Source organism: Lissotriton helveticus, chromosome 11 (assembly GCF_964261635.1).
Source record: "Lissotriton helveticus chromosome 11, aLisHel1.1, whole genome shotgun sequence".
In the NCBI taxonomy this organism is placed as follows: domain Eukaryota; kingdom Metazoa; phylum Chordata; class Amphibia; order Caudata; family Salamandridae; genus Lissotriton; species Lissotriton helveticus.
This window is the reverse complement of record NC_136072.1, coordinates 6602271-6624801: the sequence shown is the minus strand read 5'-3', so window position 1 is coordinate 6624801 and position 22531 is coordinate 6602271. Positions and strand designations below refer to the sequence as shown.

The following is a 22531-nucleotide window of genomic DNA, read 5'->3' as shown; positions in this document are numbered from 1 at the left end:
ACAGCTCGCACTGTGCAAGATGCCGTTTTCAATGCTTGCACAGTGCCGGATGCTTGTCCGCACTGTGCAATCATTGAAAACGCATCTTGCACAGTGCGAACATGCTACTACGCAGCTCGCGTAGTGCTATGTGAAGTTCGCGTAGTGCGAAGTGCACTTTGCGTAGCTTCGCGTAGCGCTACTTCGCGAACTACGCCCACCGTTATACATATATACATCTATTCACCATACGTCTTTCTCTCTACCTCACAAGTCTCTAACTACCTTACCCTCTGTTTTGTGTATTTGTAAAGCACACTATCACCTTGAGGGTATTCTGGTCTTCGGCAGGAGTGTGTTTCTAGCCCTGCCCATGGTAGGTTTGTTAACTGAAATGCCAGGTCTTCGGCTACTTGCAGAATTCAAGAAGACAGGAGGAGGCTCTGGTGTGGAGTGAGAGGCTGATCCATGCTTTAGAAGTGTTGTAAGAGAACGCCCATCCACCTGATCTGGTTCTGTTTATGTGTGGGATGTGTGCGAGTAGGAGTCCTGTCTCTGGGGTTTGGTAGAAGGAGATTTTTAGTGCCTTGAAAAAGCGTGCAGGGAATTTGAAATGAGCAAATTTGTGTATTGAGAGGCAGTGGAGCTCAATGAGGTGTGGTGTGATATGAATTCTGAGTGGGAGGTTGAGGATGAATGTACCTGCCTGAGTCTAAATGGTTCTTAATCTTCTGGCGAGTTGCTTAGTGACTCTGTCCTGAAGGGTGTTCCCATAGTCTAGCTCGCTAATAACTAGATCTTGTGTGACAGTTTTTCTAGAGTTGCTTGAGAACTGTTTGAGGATCTTCCTCAGCATCTTGAATGTGTGGAAGCAGGGTGGGGTGGCGGTGTTGACTTGTGTAGTGATAATAAGCTTGGTGCTGATGATCCAGGATGGGTGCTGGGTGTGGGTGCAAGTTCAGCTGGCCACCATTGGGAGTCTCATGATGAGGTGTTATTACCAAAGATCACTACTGTTTTGTCGGTATTTAGCTTGAGACAGTTGGCTTTGACCCAGCTTACGACTTCGGTCATGAAGGTGGAGAACTTGCTTCTTGTGTTGGAGGTCTAATCTGAGAGACAGAGTATGAGTTGTGTTTCATCAGCATTGAAGGAGAGGGTGATGTCCTGTGTGCAGAGACATTGACCTGAGGGATCATGTATGCACTGAAGAGGATGGGGCATCAAAATCACCTCCCTCTCTTCCTCACCTGTCTATAAGCTTCATCTCTTTTCTCCTTCATCTCACTTCTCCTCCTATTCAGCCTTCTTTCTTTCTGCCTCACTACTCCTCTTTACTTCCCTGTCATTAATGACTTTTCTCATTTTTCTCCTCTCTCTGTTTCTCATCATTCTTGCAATAGTCTACACTGCACTCACTAACTCTCCTCACTACTTATGAATCTATACATCTCTCTGATTCTGGTTCTAAATAACCTCTCTTTCTCACTTAACTGCTGATCCAGCGGCCTATAGGAAATATGCCATAAGCAATGCTACCCAACTCTATAACCTACTACATAAAATACTACTCTAACTCATGGACCCATTAATCAAACATGACATATTTTGACCTACTGAATCAGGTGATCAAATTAAACCTATATACACCTTATTTACAAATTATATACAAACTATATACAACCGCGGTAAATGATGACGTCATTTGAACAAATCCTAACTATTTAAATGACCACCATGGCGATGGCATCTAGCTAATAGTAACCTGTGCTTCTGAATAACCAAGACCAGCTTGTTTTCAAAAGTAAGATTTTTATTAACTAATTTTAGATTATTCAAAATATAATTTTATAAATGCAATTTTATTAGAATTATAGCAAGCATGTTTGAAAAGTATCATAAGAAAAATACAGTTTTAAGCAAGAAATTATAAGTTTAGCATTTCTAAAATCCTAAGTCCCTAGCTAAGCTAAATGAATGAAAATAAAGTAAAGTTCTTTGAGGATTCTTACGTGCTCCACGCAAAGTCCAGCAGCACGACACCCTCATCTGAAAGTCAGAAAGCAGCAGCCAGCCCATCCCTTGGGCATGGACTTTTTATACCTTTCTATGCTAGCTAATCTAAGTAAAGGAAAATTTTCTGCAAAAGTCGATGTCTCATGGGTCCGAGAGTGACAAGTGACATGTCACCTACATTTCAAAACTTCCATTCGGTCATATTCTTTGGGACCATTGTCTTTCTTGTACGTGTTCCAAAGCTTCCTTGATTTGCAACAAATTTGAGCAAAAGTTCTCACTGACTCTATTTCACTTCCTCGGATGTCAAGTTAACAAATGTTCTTTCTACCGGTTTCTGACCTTGGCCACGTCCGACAGAATAATGACAACGCTTCATCTTTGTTCAGTGAATGTGATTTTGACGGAAACTTTTTCAACATGGACATCTCGTGCTCCTTGCAGAATTAAATTAATCTTTTAGCAAACTCGAGCAAACTAGGCCCAAAAGCAGGCAACTTATTTTTCTAGTATTAAACAAACACAAGAAAAGTATTAATGTAAGAAATATTATTTATTCTGTTTCCACCCTTCGTTTACTAATTGATTAACCCTCCCAATTAGTCTAATGTTACCTAGCACAAAGCAAACAAATAAAGCAGCATTTTATATCTACCAGTCTTTTTTGGCGAGCGCTCACTCTCTTGTGCTCGTGTGCTGAGTATTTTAAATTTCCCGTTTTTGTCTTTATTTTATTTTAATTTGAGCAGCGTTTTTCCCTGTTTTTAAAACTCCCCTGCACGCATACCTGCACAATAATTTGTGTCCCTCTCCGCTACTTTGGCGGGCCGGTCCCTCGCGCTTTAGGTTTTCGGAGCGCCATCTTGGGTAGGTTGCAGGAAACGCTGGACACTCCCGCGCTCTAGCAGTCAGGAGGACTGGCTAGAGCTCCTCTTAACTGAGGGCGATGACGCGCAGCGTGTTAGCGCAGCGTGTTTGCCGCAGCCACGCCGGAGTCACGCCAGAGTCCAGCCCGTCTGCGCCCGTCCGCGCTGAGGCCGGGCTGGACGGCTGGACTACTGGCCAATACAAGGTAGGCGCCCCTGTCCTGAAATATACCTCAAAGGAGGTACTGCGGCTTAAGCCCGCTCCTGCCCCATGCTCACACCGGTACAGACCTGAGGATTTTTTGACACGTCCTGGCTGTGCGTGCTTTCTGAGGGATGCGGATGAGCCTCAGCGCTCTCTCTTTTCTGCTCCCCCGGAGCCCCGCCCTTCATTAACACCCAAAAATTCCAGCGAGTCTTGTCTTCTTCTCAATGCTCGCTCGCTCGTAAAGAATAATATTGTATTTAAGGAACTGGTTTTAGATAAAACACCTTCTTGGGTTTTTATTACGGAGACCTGGGCTAAAGATTCTTCAGGCCCTGATTTGGTCGAAGCGGTTCCTGAGGGCTACTGCCTAACTCGATATGACAGATTAGGCCGTGTTGGCGGTGGTTTGGCTATTTTGTATCAGGACAAATTCCACTGCCATACTATACCCCTTTCTGACCCCAAGGATACATGCCAGGTCTTATATTTTTCCCTCTTTGATTCTGTTAATCTTGCGTTTAATGGCATCTTGGTTTATCGCCCCCCAGGCCCAAGAGCTGGATTTGGGCTGAAATTGATGCAGGTTCTGGAACCCTATTTTGGCCGACAAAATCTGACCATTCTAGGTGATTTCAATTTCCACCTTGAGCTATTGGAGGCTCACGATACTATCTCCCTGGTAGAAACAATGTCAGCCTGCGGACTCACCCAACTGGTGAACGGCCCTACCCATCGAGCGGGGCACACGCTCGATGGCATCTTTTCTAACGACCCTAGGCTGACTGTTGCCAACCCCTTCCATCTTTCTTGGTCGGACCATCTGGCCGTTCCCTTCAATATGATGTATCCCACACAGGGCTCTATTAGAAGGGTCTCGAGCACTATGGAAGTGCGAAGGAACCTCAAAAAGATCAGGGAAGACTCCTTCCATCCATGGACTTCTAGTCTGTCCATTCCTCGGGAGGCAGATGCCCCCACAGCGGTCTCTATATTTGAAAACACCATTGCGGAGGCCTTGGAGGAGTTGGCTCCTGCAAGGTCTTGTTATTCTGCTAGGAAACGACCTTCAGCTCCCTGGTTCTCTGAACAGCTCCGGCTTCGGAGACAGGAAGTAAGAAGGCAGGAACGCTCGTGGCAATCTAGTTGGGCCCCTAGGGACAGAGAAGCCCATAGGGTCCTGCTTAAAAATTACAAACTGGAAGTCATTAAAACCAAGCAGGAATATTTCACGGCACTTACTTCCGCACTGTCCTCTCCTAGAGAACTCTTTAGGATTGTCGATTCCCTTACGGCCCTTCAGACACCGGATCCTGTGGTTGCCTCCCAGGACCTGTGTAACAAGATAGCTGCTTTCTTTCAGTCAAAGATCGCCGATATCTATGCTGCCCTGGAGGTCCAAAAATCTCTGACCGCCGTTCCTCTGCTGCCGGCTCTTCCTGAGCCTGGTGTTGTTGAATCTTCTCAACATCAGGATCTGATTTCTTTTCCTCCTCTTTCTTGTCAGGATCTTGAAATCCTGCTTGATAATACCAAATCTGGCTCTCCGCTGGATGTCTGCCCGCTAAAGATCCTCAAGCAGTGCAGAGAATCTCTCCTTCCTCCTCTGGTTGACATCATGAACAGAGTGATGAAGGAAGGCATTTTTCCCCAGCAGTGGAAGAATGCTGTAGTAAAACCGCTGCTTAAAAAGCCTTCTCTGGACCCTGGGGTGTTAAAACATTTTCGCCCCATCTCACTGCTCCCGGCTCCCGCAAAGATGCTCGAAGCCCACCTGAATAAACATCTGGCTGCATTTGTGGAGAGCTCGGGCTGTTTGGATCTCTCCCAGCATGGTTTCAGGAGGGAACATAGCACCGAGTCTGCCCTCACCATAGTGCTGGATACCATCCGCACTAGAGTTGACGAGGGTCAGACCTCCCTCCTGATCCTTTTAGATCTCACAGCGGCCTTCGATACCCTGTCTCCCGTGGTGTTAACATCTCGCCTGAGGGAGATTGGGGTCCGCGGGCCTGCTCTGGGACTTTTGTCCTCCTTTCTCGACCATAGAGAACAAAGGATAATGCTGGGTTCGTTTCTATCTCCATCCCTGTCTGTGCAATGTGGGGTTCCTCAAGGGTCAGCGCTTAGTCCTACCCTTTTTAATATCTATGTGACCCCCCTTGCCAGACTCATTAGATCTTTTGGGATGGAGGTAGTTTCTTATGCGGACGACACCCAGATCCTAGTCTCTCTCTCCCAGCAAGTTACGTCAACTGCTGCCAATTTTAGATCTTGCATGGAGGCAGTTGGCCAGTGGATGATCCACAATTCACTAAAACTGAATGGGGAGAAGACAGAGGTGATGGTCTTTGGTGGAAAGGAAACGATCTGGTCGGCGGAGTGGTGGCCGAACTCGCTAGGCTTATGTCCCGAGCCCACTTCGTCAGCAAAAAACCTGGGAGTTATGATCGACCCCAACCTTAGTATGTGCCAACAGGTCAACAGGACTGTTTCGACCTGCTGGGGGATTATCCACATTCTAAGGAAAATTAGGCACTTTTTGTCACCCCAGGCAAGAAAGCAACTTGCTGTCGCTCTTTTGGGCTCGCGACTGGATTACTGCAACGCGCTGTATGCAGGACTGAACAAGAGCGATCTACAGCGCTTGCAGGTGGTCCAGAATGCGGCAGCGAGATTTGCTCTTGACCTACCGAAACGTGCCTCTGCCACCGAAGCCCGAAAACAACTCCATTGGCTTCCCGTTGAGTATCGGATCCTTTTTAAATCCATGTGCCTGGTGTATAAAGCTTTGGCTAAACCCTGCCGTACAAGCATGGGATCCATTCTTTCTCAGCATAACCCCAGTAGGAATCTTCATTCCAGCCATAAACTTCTTCTTTCTGTACCTCGTGTCAGAAAAGCAAGATGGGGAGGTAAGGCCTTTTCCTCCCTGGCACCTAAATGGTGGAATGCCCTTCCCTTGGAAGTGAGATCCCGTCCCTCTCTGCAAACTTTTAGATCCGCGCTAAAAACTCACCTTTTCACACGTGCATACCCGTAGTGGTGCTCTGCAAATTTTGCTGATTGATTTTGATAGGCGCCTTGATACCTTCGGGTTTAGTCTGCGCGTTATAAATTGCAAAATAAATAAATAAATAAATAATGAATCCATGAAACCTTATGTGCACCTAGAATAGTAGAAATGACATCACATAGACAAGAAAAGCAAAATAAGCACATGCCTCTTTTAAATCTGCTGCAGTTAGTAATGACAAAAACGAAAACGACAAAATTAATTTATTATTTTTTTCACAAACAAAAGATGCAACACTTCTGCACGTTTATGAGCACACATGTTAATGTCCCCGTGTGTAAAGTTTAATCTAGGTTGTGTTAGCATAACACATCACAAATCATTAATATTATTATTTATGTTATGGAAATGTGACTTCACGAGTTTAAACAGATTTCTGTTTTCTATCTCGCTCCATCAACTCCCTCATCTGGTGATTAACAAATCACCACACCACCACCCAAAATTTGGAAATTTAGACTTTTTGGAAAATGATTCAAATTAATCTGTCAGTATTTCTAAAAATCTATTTCTGCAAAATTCTTGCAATTGTCATAACGTGCTCTGTGTAATTCCTGCAACTCAATCTCCCTTTCTTCTTCTTTTTTGATTTTATAAATTCTTCTCTTTTCCTTCATTTGTTTCTTTCTCTTATGCAACAAACAACCAATTTTGTCAAAATGAAAATGAATATTATCACAATCAAAGGTGCCAAAATCTTGCCAAGAACTGAACTTCCAATGTCATGGAACCAATTCTTGATTGATTGGAATCTTTTTGAAAGTCTTTCTGTAAAATCTTCTTCTTCTAATGGAATTATCTCTGAATGCATCTCTGTGATGTTCTTAATGTACATCTCAATGTTCTTACTTTCATCAGGGATATATGTGCAACAATGTTGCACATGTAAAATGCCACAGACTCCTCCCTCTTTTGCCAGGAGTATGTCTAAAGCAAGGCGATCTTGAATCACCATGGATCTGATTGCAATGACCTCAACATTCACTAATTGGAAATCATCAGCTGTATCTGTTGACAACCTGTCAACAATTGTGGACAATTTTCTGATTCTTCCTGCGTTCAGGGTTATACCTACAAAAGGTGTCACTGCTTGAAAAATATCTCCCAAAACCTCTGTAAAAGTTTCTCTTTTACCCTATTTACATAATTGTGAATTTTGAACAATCCTTCCGAATCTCTGTCAACATGGAACATTTTAGGAAAAACAATCCCAACGTAACAAGTTCCATACCAATGATCAGGAAGGTTGTAGTAAGCCTTGTCACCACAAACAAAATAAATCCCAGGAAAAATTGGATCTTTTCCACCTTTGAATCCCCAACCTCCCATGATCTGATATGTATCTTCACAATTACTTGCACCCACAAAGTAGTTATCAAAAAGTGTATTGTCTCTCCTAATGCAAAGCTTTCCACTAATTGGTTTGTCTATGTGAATTGCAACATTATCAAGCATTTTGCTATTAAGCTTCTCATCCTCTTTCTGCCAGAACCTGGATTTAGTCTGCTTGACTATCTCATTTCTCTTGTAAATTGCTCTCCTCTCTTCAACCAGGTTCAAAAACTTCTTTCCTTCAGCACTAAGTTTGCAGGTTAAATTGTTCTTGTAAGCATACTCATAGGTGAGTTCATTAGTAACAAGGAAAAATTCCCTCATCTGTTTGGCTTTCTTATGCTTATTCAAAGCACCCTCAATTTTTAAATTTGCGAAAATCTCGTCAAAATCTGAATAATAGTATTCTAAGCGTCCAGTCTGATAGAACAAGCTAGCTAACACACTGCATGTCACACCATATGTAAGAGGAAGCATATTGTATGTTACTCCCTCAGAAACAGAAGCAGGTAATTTAACGCAGACATAACAATCTTTTGCATCCATTACCTTGACATATTCACTCAAAAGCTTTGTGAATGAATTGCTTGAAAAATCACTAATAGATTTGTCCTGATGAATGTTAGGTTGATGATCAATAACTTTGCCAGTTGCACTATGTTTGTTTTGACTAACTGAAGCTTTGCTTGTCATGTTGGCTTTGTGAAAATCTTTGTTAATTTCAAAAAGAATGATAACAGCTAAAACTAACCAGAGCAGAATTAAAATGAGCAGACTCACCAGAGTCATCTTACAGCATCTCTTAAAAATGGAAAATCTTGAAGTACTCTGTTCCATGACATAAGGCATCCTTGGTTAGTTTTGCCTTAAAAGGAAAAATTAAAAAACTATTTTAAAAATTAAATTTAAATGAAATGATTAATTATTTACACCCCCCTTTTTAAAATATATATATTTTTTTTTAAAAACCCTAACAGTATTTCTTCGACCTTATGTCACAAGCAAGTTTTCTTCAACTAAACAACTTTTCTTCAACCTTGTGTCACCTAACAAGATTTCTTCAGCCTTTTGCCAAAAATTAAAAACCCCAAAAATCCAATTAAAAATCCTGTACTTCAATCATTGTCACTAATTTCTTCAATTTCTTCTTCTTCTTGACTACTATCGTAAATGTCAATGACAGGTGGAATTACTAGATAAGTCCACTCAGGGGATTTATATTTCTGATTTGGCCTTATAATCCTCTTTCCTTTTCTTGTCACTACTTCAATTTTTCTCCCGACTCCAACTTCCTTTTCAGAACCCTTTTGGCTACTGATTTCTTCCACCTGCTCCTTCGGTTTTTTGATCAACCTCACTCTCAATCTTCCACCAGGCCAGAAATCTGTCTTCCTCACAAATTTTCTCTTTCGTTCTGAAGCACTTGTCTCAGACTTCCAAGATCTTTTCTTTGGACTTCTACTTTCACCATCCACGTCACTTTCTTCAGTATCACAGTCTGAAACTTCAATTATTGACTCAGGAACTTCTCTATTCGACAGTTTCACTCCTTCGGGAACTATACTTTGTCTTCCATCACTGGTACTCGGTAATTCGTCTTCCTCCTCCTCTTCAATTACCTCCAACTTCCCAGATTCTGGATTTCCGTTCCTTACTTCAGAGCTTAACTTCTGCTTTTCGATACTCTCCTGGTCAGAAATTTCTTTTGGTTCAGCCTCTCTGTCCTCAATGGAACTTACTCCATTAATCTTCTTTACTGAATCTTCAGTCGTTTTTCCTTCTAATAGATTCTCTTCTTCTCCAGAATCTATTTCAATTATCTCAGAGCCTTTTCTTGTCAATTCTTCATTCACAGGCACAGGTTCCAGATGTCGACCTCTTTGTCGATCTTCAGTATCTGGATTTGTTTCACCTTCTACTTCTGAATCAGAATCTTCTGTAGAATCACTTTCTACATCAGAACTCTCAGGAGTAGGCACTGGAATAGTATGACTAGGATGTATCCACCTTTTCAATCCTCTGCATTTCACTGCATTTGTAGTGACCAGAATTATTTGTCTAGGCTTCTGCCACCTAGGAGCCAAACAATTTCTTCTTCGATGTACTTTTGATCTGACCCAATCACCAGGTCTCAAATCATGTGTCAGAACTTTCTCATTTGATTGTGCTTCAGTTCCCACCTGATTAGACACAGAAGTCACTATATCAGATAACTTTTTACAGTAATCCAAAATAGCACTGTCATTTATGCTCAACAGTTTGCCTACAGGTACAAAAGCTTGCCTCATGACTCTTCCCATCAGTATCTCATGAGGACTCAAACCTGTCTTTTTATCAGGTGTACTTCTCAATGACATTAAACCAAGTGGAAGAGCATCAGTCCACTTTACACCTGTTTCTAGACACATTTTTCCAATCCTGTTTTTAATTGTCCCATTAATCTGCTCAACCACCCCAGATGCCTCTGGTCTGTATGCACAGTGTATTTTCTGCTCAATGCTTAATGCCTCACATATCAGCTTCATCAGTTTTTTTATCAAAATGGCTTCCTCCATCACTCTCAATAGTGACTGGAAAACCGTACCTTGGGATGATTTCTCTGAGTAACAATTTTGCCACTGTAACTGAATCACAATGTCGTGTAGGAAATGCTTCCACCCATCTTGAAAACAAACAAACAATTACAAGAACATATTTCAAACAATAGTGTAAAGGCATTTCAATGAAATCCATCTGCAACCTGGTAAAGGGACCACCCTCTCGACCAATTACCCCTGTACCTACAACTGATTTTCAGTTTGGGTTCATTTGTTGGCATGACAAACACCTTTGACAAAAAGACTCTGCAATCGTTCTGAATTTTGTATTGAACCAAGTCTCTCGGAAAAGTCTGATCATAGAATCTCTTCCAAGGTGAGCTGGGCCATGATACAATCTGGCCATATTAGCAATCAAACAATGTGGTAAGACTATTCTGCCATCTTTGTAGGTCCACACTCCATCTTCTTCACGTGGTCTACAATCTGCTCTTAACCATAGATCTTTTTCCTCATCATCTGCTTCATTTTGTAAATCTCTGATCTCCTGCCATGTTTCTACAACTGTTGTTAGCATTAATGAATTTGAATCAGATTCTTTACTTTTTTCCCGATTATATGCACAACATTTTCTCGCACAGTATTTTGCTGTCTCATCTGCATATGCATTGCCTTTTGAGATATAATCCACTCCTTTGGTGTGTGCAGCACACTTTACAATTGCGATCTCTTTCGGCAACTGTATGGCCTCGATTAATCTTTTGATAAAAACTGCATTTTTAATTGGTGACCCTGCTGAGGTCAAATAGCCTCTCTGAGACCAGAGCTGTCCATAATCATGCACAACTCCGTACCCATACTGACTATCAGTAATGATGGTAACTCTTATGTCCTTTGATATTTCACAAGCACGAATCAAAGCAATCAATTCAGCCACCTGTGCTGAACGAATTCCTTCAAGACATGATGCTTCTTTAACATCTGCAACTGTACAGACTGAGTATGATGCTTTCAAAACACCTCCCTCTGTCCTCAGACAGGAGCCATCCACAAAGTAGACAACATCTGATTCAGGCAAAGGTACATCTTTAATGTCCTGCCTTGGTTTGGTGCAAAACTCTATGACGTCCAAACACTCATGTTCCACTTCATTTTCATCAACAATTTCAGAATCAGGCAGTAATGTAGAAGGATTCAGATTCAAACATCTTGAAATGGAAACATTGTCTGCTCCTAGTATGATTTTCTCATACTTAGTCAATCTGCTGCTTGTTAAATGTTGAGTTTTACCTCTTGTCAGTAATATTTCAACCGAATGAGGCACAAAAACTTTCACAGGAAATCCCATTATGATTCCTTCGCTCTGCTCAAGACTGACACTTGTAGCTGCAACTGCTTTCAAACAACCTGGTAATGCTTTTGCAATGGGATCAAGAACTGCAGAGAAGTATGCAATGGGCTTCTTTAGATTCCCATGTCTCTGGATTAATACAGACAATGCACATCCTTCTCTCTCACTGCAATACAGTTCAAAATCTTTCTCATAATTCGGCATGCCCAAAGCAGGAGCTTGACATAAGCTCTTTTTCAGGTTCTCAAAAGATTCCATCTCAGCCTCATTGAGAATAATTGGATCTTTCACATCAGACTTAGTCAGTCTCTGTAGTGGTTTCGCAATTACCGAACATCCACTTATCCATTGTCGACAGTAGCCAACCATTCCCAAAAACATCCTAACTTGTCTTTGTGTTCTTGGTGGTTGCATTGCTTGAATCATTTTTATTCTCTCAACTGTCACCTGTCTTTTTCCCTTTGCAATTCTGTGACCAAGATATTTCACTTCTTGTTTGCAAAACTGTAATTTTGCTGGAGACACTTTATGTCCCTCATCTGCAAGATGATTCAAAAGTATTATTGTGTCTGTCACACAATTTTCTCTTGTTTTAGCAGCTATCAACAAGTCGTCGATATACTGCACCAACGTAGACCTGCCAGGTAAATCTAAATTTTCCAAGGATCTCTTTAACAGCTCATTAAAGATTGAAGGACTCTCTGTATACCCTTGAGGGATTCTACACCATGCGAGGGTCCTACTCTGGAATCTGAAAGCGAAAATTCCCTGACTCTCTGGATGTAAAGGAACAGTAAAGAATGCATTGCAAAGATCAATGACAGTGTACCATTCCGCATCATGTGGAATCTGATACAAAATGACTGCTGGGTTTGGAACCACAGGGCAACATGGAACAACAATCTGATTAACTTTTCTCAAATCTTGAACTATCCTGTACGTTCCATTCGCTTTTTTAATTCCCATGATCGGTGAATTACAAGGGCTACTCTCAATTTCTTTTAAAACACCTTGTTTAATGAATTTTTCAATCACAGGTATAATTTCCTCAATTGTCTCTGCTTTCATCTTGTACTGAGGAATATTAGGAAATTCTATTCCCTGCTTCAGTGTGATTTTGACTGGATCAACATGTTTCATCAGACCCATCTCATTCCCAGTCAAATCCCAAATTTCAGATTTCACTGTTTCCTTGAGTTCTTCTGGCAAATTTTCTTTTTCAAACGCAGGAAACAATTTTGTTTCCTCTGTTTCCATCAGCATCATTGTCAACCTGTACAAGCCATCTTCCTCCATTGTTTGTAATTCAACTCCTTCAGGAGAACAATATATTCTGCAATTCATCTTGCACAATATATCTCTGCCCAATAGATTCACCGGACTACTGTTACAAACCACGAATCTGTGCTTGTCTTTAAAATTTCCAATTTCAACTGGTACTGGATCAGTCAAATCAGTTCTGATTTGTTGATTGCTTACTCCAACAACTTGGATGGTATCCCCAGAGAGAGGTAGGTTTTCAATTTCCACTGATCTAACAGTAGAACAGGTAGCACCAGTGTCCACTAGAAAAGTGATGTCTACATCATTAACTTTCCCATTTACAAATGGACCAGACTGGTCAACCTCAAGAGTGGCTCCAACAACACACTCTTCCTCCTCTCTCGGGCACCGTCAGTAATAATCATCAGAATCACTTTCCTGACCTTCTGTTAACAAAAACTGTTGTGCTGCATTTTGCACCTTTTGCCTTTGCGGTTTTATTACCTGATCATCTCCTTGAAATCCCACACCTGAATTATATTTTTGAGTTCCCCCACAATTTGGAAACGGTGGCTGTGGCAATTGATTCTGACGGTTATTCACCTGTTGCTGCAACTGTCGCTGAAGGTTTAATTCGTTTAAATTCTGTTGCAACTGTAGCTGTTGCTGCAGGTCAACATCATTCTGCATCTGTGGATTTAACAATGGACTTTTTAAATTTCTAGGTGGTTTCTTACATTCGTCTCTCCAGTGTCCAATCTCGCCACAATTAAAACAAGGTAATCTTTGTTTCATCTCTTCAATCCTTGGGTTAATTTTTCTCACAAAATTATTACTTTTAAACTTCCCTTGACCTTGATTCGAATTTGTATTTTGAACAAAGTTTGTATTTTTATTACCAAGACTAGCAATCTGTTGCTCAGCCACTTTTACTTGAGCCCACATGGCTTTCTCTTTGAGCTTCTTTTGTCTCACTTCTAACTCATCACTGCAATATTTTGCTTTTCTCAAAATGTCATCAACAGAAAGTGCTTGCCATCCGACAATACTATTTCTGATCATGTCTGCAATTGAAATGAATGAACTGATTCTTTTGTTTCCTGGTTTGTTCTTTCTATCTTAACCCAATCAACCTCCTTTGGTGGAATTTTGTTTTTCAACCAGTAAATCACTTTTTCATAAAAATCCATTACAATGGGATTTGGAGCACCTGTTTCCTTAATTCGATCAGGTTCTATTTTTGGCCAACTTATGGCTATCTTGCATTCTGTCCAAAGATCTGATGGGACAACAATGTCAAAAAATCCATCCAGATCAATCCACAGAACTTTTGAGACTTTAATGAACCTGTCCACTTGCCTGTACCACTCGACTGGCTTTTCCCTCAGTCTTGGAAAATCATTTGTGAACAGCAATATGTCCTGTCTTGACCATGGGACATGAACATATCCTCCACCTGCAATCTCTCTCATTGGAAATTGTTTTGACAATTTTTCCAATTTCTCATCTTCCTTCTTTTTCGTCCATTTCACTCTCCACTTGCTCAATTCTCCCAGTTTTTTAAAGTAAACAATCAAATCTTTTATGTGAATTATTCTTCCCATTGAGTTCAAATTCACAATGTCGCTTTCTGAAAAGTCTAATCTGTAATGTTTTGCAAAATTCTTTTGCCTGCTCAAATCAATTTCAAGTTCAGCTGCCAGTTCATCCAACTGATCATATTTGTTTTTTGTTTTCCACTGAATACTCTTGCAAATGAACAGTAGTTCATCATCTCGATAATAATTTAAACTGTCAGGACCAATCGTACCAATTATTAATTCCTCAATATTTGCTTTTAATTTTGCAACATCAAGTTTAGGTTTTGTCACTCTGACTTCAGGACTCTCAGCATCAGATTCTGCACCCATCGATGATTTTGGAGATAAATCCTCATTAAAAGTCAAATTAGGCATTCTCGATCTTGAAGAGTTTATTTCAGATATATCTGAGTAAAATTTTTCAGCAACCTTCTGAATTTCTGCATTTAAAGGAACAGTCAACCCTGTTTTATTAACTTCTCTTTGCTCAAAAACAGGCTGAACAGGACCAATAGTTACCGGAACTGTCACAGCTTCCATGCTTTTTGTTATTTGTCGAATTAATTCTTCCTTTGATCGTAAATACTCAGAAGAATCTCCAGCCTCTACATTTCTGACTTCTCTCACATAATTTTTTGGAGCTTCCCTTGCTCTTGGAATTAATGAAAAATGCCTACCCTCATCACAAACATTTGCATTTGTCTCAGTTTCTGGTCTTCTTGGAGTTTCAAGGATTTCACAATTTGTTGGGTACATTTTAGGAGCTTCATTAATTGGAGGTGCACTCGGTGTAGTTTCTGTAGAAACCATCGGAGTAGACAATGATCTAGGGGGTCTCAAAGGCTGATTCCTTTTATCCGAAGTATAGATTTCCTCTAAAACTGCATCTTCAGATTCACTTTCTACAGGGGCATTATTTCTCTTTTCAGTTCTTTTTCCATCAGGAGAACCTAAAACCATCTCCATAATTAAATAAAGTCCCTCACTCATGCTTCCCTGTCTCCACATTCGCATTCTGTCTTCATGTGTTTCTCTTCTATAACTCGGAGCTTTAGGAGGTCTTTTAATTCCACTTGCTTCTCTTTGTAATTGGTACATCATCTCATCTTCCCATTCAACTAAAGCTTCAAATTGAGTGGGTCTTGGCTTTGGAGTAAGAGCATTCATTTTCTCTCGCAAATTTCTTAAAACCTTTACATTAAATGAACCATCATCAGGCCAGGTCAAAACACCATCATCCTTTGTGTAGTGTTTCCAAATATCAAACCATAAAACCGTATGATAACCATATTCACCTTCCATATACGCTGCAGGTGTTTTGTACTTATGAAGTAATTTACCACCTCGCGTTTCAATTTTCTTGTCAGGCGAAATAAAAATTTTACATTTCTGAAACAACGTTTGCTTTTTCTCAACGTGTTTAAAATGATAACTCATTTTTAGGAGTTAAATTCAATTAACAAATTCGTTCGTAAATATTTCCGGGATGTTCCGCAAAAGCAACCAATCCGTGAGCGAAACACACCAACAAGCCAATGATAGTTGAGATATGTCACTTTTTTACTCAACCAATAAAAATGAAGATTTTCTGAAGAACCAATCAGCTTACAGTTCATCAGAGACTCAAGAACCAATCAGAACACAGCTTGTGACGTATGTTACCCAATCCCAGCGCGGCTCTGTGACGTACACAGCAGCTGCGGTTTCTCACTTCTCACTCTTAGCGCTTACCCCTCCTTCACAAAATCTTTTCACAGCGCCATTTTGAAAACACTTTTTCGGTGAAAATTAATTTTTAACAATGACAATAAAGACTCATCTGTCTGTTTCTCTAAATAGGATAGTTTACATACATTCAAGTATTCTCAACTTGGAATAGTCGGCCCTATTCTCATAGAATAATTTTCATTTGCCAGTAGAGTAATCTTTTTACTCTGCCCTTCAAACAAGTAATTATGAACTCATTTCCCTCAGAACGCACAACCAAGTGACTGTCCGAAAGTTCCACTCGAACATAAATTACAAAACAAACTCGGACTTTCACACGGAAAAATCCCTAACTTCAAACACACATGAAATCCGTACAGGACTCTCACCTGTTTATAGAAATCATGCACCGTTAGCAAAATAACGACGTTATCCGTACAGGACTCTCACCTGTTTATAGATATAAAACATGTACCCCTACAGGACTCTCACCTGTTTATAGATAATCATGCACCGACGTTACCCTACCCTTCACTCAAGCTCGAATATAACTAATACTCTTATCACAGTGAGTTTTACAACAGGCGCTTTGTCCCTATTCTCATGCTGCTCAAATTTCTTAGATAATCCTCACTATACAAGATTCACACCTAGCCCTAAAACTGTGTTGCACGGCCACAACACTTGTGATACACGGCGATATCACTTGTGATACACGACGATATCACTGCAAACAGAACAGATGTCTTGTGTGACTGCCTTCTCATCACACAATCTGTACCGGTACAACTCACATATAGCACGAAAACGAACTCAACATGTGTTAAACATCGATCCTATTTCTATACCATAACATACCAATAACACCTTGGTTACCCTTAGCAACACCTTGGTTACCCTTAGTAACCATCAATTTCTGCTACCAGAAGAATTGATCCAGCGGCCTATAGGAAATATGCCATAAGCAATGCTACCCAACTCTATAACCTACTATATAAAATACTACTCTAACTCATGGACCCATTAATCAAACATGACATATTTGACCTACTGAATCAGGTGATCAAATTAAACCTATATACACCTTATTTACAAATTATACACAAACTATATACAACCGCGGTAAATGATGACGTCATTTGAACAAATCCTAACTATTTAAATGACCACCATGGCGATGGCATCTAGCTAATAGTAACCTGCACTTCTGAATAACCAAGACCAGCTTGTTTTCAAAAGTAAGATTTTTATTAACTAATTTTAGATTATTCAAAATATAATTTTATAAATGCAATTTTATTAGAATTATAGCAAGCATGTTTGAAAAGTATCATAAGAAAAATACAGTTTTAAGCAAGAAATTATAAGTTTAGCATTTCTAAAATCCTAAGTCCCTAGCTAAGCTAAATGAATGAAAATAAAGTAAAGTTCTTTGAGGATTCTTACGTGCTCCACGCAAAGTCCAGCAGCACGACACCCTTATCTGAAAGTCAGAAAGCAGCAGCCAGCCCATCCCTAGGGCATGGACTTTTTATACCTTTCTATGCTAGCTAATCTAAGTAAAGGAACATTTTCTGCAAAAGTCGATGTCTCATTGGTCCGAGAGTGACAAGTGACATGTCACCTACATTTCAAAACTTCCATTCGGTCATATTCTTTGGGACCATTGTCTTTCTTGTACGTGTTCCAAAGCTTCCTTGATTTGCAACAAATTTGAGCAAAAGTTCTCACTGACTCTATTTCACTTCCTCGGATGCCAAGTTAACAAATGTTCTTTCTACCGGTTTCTGACCTTGGCCACGTCCGACAGAATAATGACAACGCTTCATCTTTGTTCAGTGAATGTGATTTTGACGGAAACTTTTTCAACATGGACATCTCGTGCTCCTTGCAGAATTAAATTCATCTTTTAGCAAACTCGAGCAAACTAGGCCCAAAAGCAGGCAACTTATTTTTCTAGTATAAAACAAACACAAGAAAAGTATTAATGTAAGAAATATTATTTATTCTGTTTCCACCCTTCGTTTACTAATTGATTAACCCTCCCAATTAGTCTAATGTTACCTAGCACAAAGCAAACAAATAAAGCAGCATTTTATATCTACCAGTCTTCATGAATCCTTGAAACCTTATCTGCACCTAGAATAGTAGAAATGACATCACATAGACAAGAAAAGCAAAATAAGCACATGCCTCTTTTAAATCTGCTGCAGTTAGTAATGACAAAAACGAAAACGACAAAATTAATTTAATAATTTTTTTCACAAACAAAAGATGCAACACTTATGCACGTTTATGAGCACACATGTTAATGTCCCCGTGTGTAAAGTTTAATCTAGGTTGTGTTAGCATAACACATCACAAATCATTAATATTATTATTTATGTTATGGAAATGTGACTTCACGAGTTTAAACAGATTTCTGTTTTCTATCTCGCTCCATCACTGCCACCCTACCTCAATCATCACTGTAGTCAACCACCCTCCCTACATTTACTTCCCCCACTCTTAAGCTCTCTAACTATCTACCTCACTCCAAAACCTTACATACTTCTCTGTAATTTCTCCATCTATCTCTCTCTCTTTCTGCGTTCCTGTATCTTTCTGGCTACATTACCCTTTTTCTCTTTACCTTACATATATTCCTATCTCGCCAATCTCTCTGCGTTATGTCTGTCTCTACTTCATCTCCCTCACTCTGTTCACAGCTCTGTCCTTCTTCTTGCCACAGCACCCTCTATGGTGGTGTTGCTATATGCTATAATTTTCCCATACGATCTTACAGTCTCTGTCCTTCTCAATGTTTTTGTCCTTTGTCAAAATTATCGAGTCATCTATTTCTTTCTTTACTACTTCGACAACCACTGCAACCATTTGTTGCTGCCCCCAAGTCCTTATTCTTCTCTGTGTATTTTTCACACCCTTTTGCAATGAATAACTCTAAATTTAATCTCCTCCAGGTCCTGAATGTCCTACTTGAAATGCCTTTAACAGGGACGTATCCATCCTCTTTAATAAATACTCCACTTGTGGCCCATCACCTTAAAAAATGAGGCCTCACCCTCTCTTCAGTGACCTGGACTAACATTCTTTGTCATTATGGTGTTATGTTAAAGGCATTTGATATAGCGCAGAAGGAATCACACCTGGAGGTGTGTCTTGGATCCAGCAACCAGAGGTGGCAAGTGCATAGGACCCATTAAAATAACCTTGGGGCATATTAACAAGGGCAGTATTACTGCTTTAGCTGCACTTTTTGCCGCTAAAGCGGCGATATTTATATTGCCCTATCAGCAAGCTGTCGCTAACAGTTGTTAGGAACAGCTTTATGGCGAAAGTGACCATTTTGGGTGCTGCTTTGCATGTCAGCAATATTTATCGCTAATGACATGCAAAGGAGGCGTTCCCAACTTGAAAGCGACTGAAAGCAGTTGCAAACACACCTTCCACCTATTACCAAGGCCCGTGAAGCAATAAAAAAATGCATGCTAACCGCGTTTATCGCTGGATTTTAAAACCTGCTAAAATCTTGACTTAGCCCTTGTTTTCAATGGGAGGTGGATTCTACGGCTGAATCCTCACCTGCCTATTAGCGACCTTTTCCTTAGCGATGGGAATTCATCGCTGGAATTCCCGCGTTATTGCTGGAGAATCGCCGTTATCGCTGCTTTATTATCGCCTTGGAGATAAACGTTGATAATAACGCGTTATCTCCGCGATGTAACCCAGCGATAGCCGGCGATAAAAAATACATCCTTGCTAATAGGGCCCCATGTTTTTAAATGTTTTATGAAAGTAAAATGATCCTGAATCATACAAATTTGCAAAAGTAGCTTGTTCAAGTGAAATGGGGCAAGGTGGGAGAAAGATCTGCCATCGAATCTAGCAGTTCAAATGTGTTGAAGTTTTAAAAGAGCTTGGTTCGCGGATCTGAGCTAACGTGTTGGCTGGTATACGCTGCGTCTATTGAACAGGTAAGTGGGTAGCGGGGTAGTTAAAGCTAGGTGTGTTGGACAGCATAGTTCAAATATAGCCTGTTCCCTGGCAAGGAGCCAATGAAAGGTCCTCAAAATGGGAGCAGAGGTCGAACAGGGGCGAGGTTGCAGTCTAGGGTAGGTAGCAGTGTTCTGCACCACCTGGAGTTTGGTCAGCAATGTCTCGTTTGCTGCTACTAGCAGAGCATTCCCATAGTCTAGGTGACTGGCGATCAGTACCTGGACTAGAGTTTTTCTTGGGAGCCATGGGAAGTTTATCCGGAGCAACAGCAGAGTGGAGAAACAATTGCCACATATGGTGCTAATTTGGTCCTTCATAGAAAGCCACGGTGGGATTGAATTAACAGAAAATGTGTCCTTATATGAATGTTGTTTTGAAGAGTGGACTCCAAAATATATCTTACCAGAAGCCCAAAAAATCTTTAAGATGGCACTGCTATAAAACACATTGTACTATCAATGAAATACAAAAAATGTATTGACATCAGTTAGAATGTCATGTTTAATATTCAATTTTAAAGTGATGTTTGTAGGAGCAAAATGATTGTGGAAGAAGACATTTAAATGTGTTTGATTTTGCAATAGATTGAATGGAAATATATACTTTGTTCAATCTAACACCTGCCTTTTATTTTCTAGACATACATTGTTGATAATCGCAAATTCTGGATCACCATGAAGACATTATTTAAGTACAAATCTAAAAGTAAATATAGGATATTGGAGAAATCCTTAGAGATGGACCCGGACTGGCCACCGCTAAATATCACAAAATTTGCAGAGCCGATCAATGACGAACTCGAAAGCAAAATAGGTCTTTTGGAGCTCAGTGTGTGAGAATAATGGAAGAAAGCTGAACTTGACACAGGGCATCCTCACATGTCTGTCATATGCAAAACCTTCCGAAATGTACTGAATAAAAAAGGACAATTATTTTGATAGAACTCACATTTTTCAATATAGGTGTTCCTGTTATGCTTCCATCTACTCTAAAGGTTTGTCTGCATTACTGAAAAGTACAGTAGAGCTACTGTCCAACAAAGAAGCACAGAACAGTCTTCATTTTAAGCGACCATTTAGCAAAGTAATTAAATCCTATCTCTCTCCAGCAGCCGCCATATCTGCCTTCTTGAAGAAACCTCAAAGTCTACTCCACTCCATACATACGTGAAAATCCCAACATTTGGGAACAGTCAAGGCGTGAAGAGCTGGTGCGTCACTGTTCCTTTGTTCACCTCCTTGAGTTCACTACCTCTCAGCCCTGGTCTACAGCTCCATGACAGTGCAGCAAGTTTTAAAATGCTTTTCTTGTATCCCTTAATCTAAAGCTGAATTCTGATGCCAATGTGATAATCTTTTGTGCTTTGTGAAAAACTATATATTTATTACGTGCCTGTAGAAATAACTATCCCATCCTGCTATAAAACAATACCCATTGCAATAGTCCAAAGATTATATTTCATATAATCGTCATAATACATTTGAACTAATTTCAGAAAATGCTGCTTAAAGACTCAAAGATTATCCTAACACGGCTTAAAGACTCTAGAAAAGAGACATCTGGGACCATCCGCATGAGGCCTAATTAATCTGATTGATTCTCACTCCAAGCGTTTAACCCCTTGTGCTCACGTTCTTGCTATGTAGCGTTCTTTGTACCTATGGCAAATGAAACACACATCAGCAAAGCCAATAAATCTCAGTTTAAAGTGTGAATAATTTATATTTCTCAAGCTTACTGTTCTGCATGGCACTGAAAACCAAGGCAATAAAAATACTACAAATACAGGTGATATTAAAAATGGCAGGTTACCTGGGGCACTTTACAAAACGTTTGTGCACATATATGGTGATTATGTTTGCTTGAGTTAACACATAAATGCCATTTGGGCGAGTAAGACTTTGAGTGACACATATACCTACTGAAATTCAACACCGGAGTGATAATCTCCTCTATGTGTTACAACATTCTTTTAACCCTACAGGATGACCCCACTAAGTACGGTATCACTGTGGCAACCTATTAGATAACTTTAATCACAGCTTTTTCACTAAATCCCTCAAGCTTTCATTATCAAGAGCTACCTTTTTTGGTTGAGCTTGTCGAGATCCATGCACATCATGATAAAGGACTCAAAAATGAAGCATTCCTTAAATATTAGGTGGATAAACTCCTTTTAAAGTCTAAAGGGGTCAGATGAATATTGGATCAGAATTTTAGGTTGACTTTCATGATAGCTTTGTTTTTTTGTGTTATATTTGTTTTATTGACATTTTGAGAATTTGATCATAAGTACAATAAAGTTAATAATAACTTACAATTTGAATGATATGAATAAATAAAGAAAATATATGGAAAAGAAAAAGAGAAAATGCATATATGATAAATACAATGCACCAATAAATACACTTACAACTATAAAGAAAAATAGTAAGGTATACAGTTGAATAAATATGGTGTGAGAAACGTTAATTATTTAAATAATGCAAGCAACATATATAAGAAATATAAAAGGCTTAAAGAATCAATTATAGGTTAACTCAATAGATATATAAATTGAGTATAAAGATTAAACATTATATACAGCTACAAATATAGAAAATAGTAACATGACATATCTCCT

General features: G+C 39.9%; 1 protein-coding gene across 3 annotated transcripts in view; it reads left to right on the top strand.

Annotated features, from left to right (window-relative positions):
* Positions 1-21623, top strand: part of LOC144791804 (putative cation-transporting ATPase 13A4) — a 362855-nt gene extending 341232 nt beyond the window's left edge. For all 3 annotated transcript variants that reach the window (XM_078666578.1, XM_078666579.1, XM_078666580.1), the window contains exon 31: positions 20547-21623. In XM_078666578.1, coding sequence (XP_078522704.1) covers positions 20547-20744 — 198 coding nt within the window. In that variant the 3' untranslated portion in view covers positions 20745-21623. The remainder of the gene's footprint in view (positions 1-20546) is intronic.
* The last annotated feature ends 908 nt before the right edge of the window (positions 21624-22531 follow it).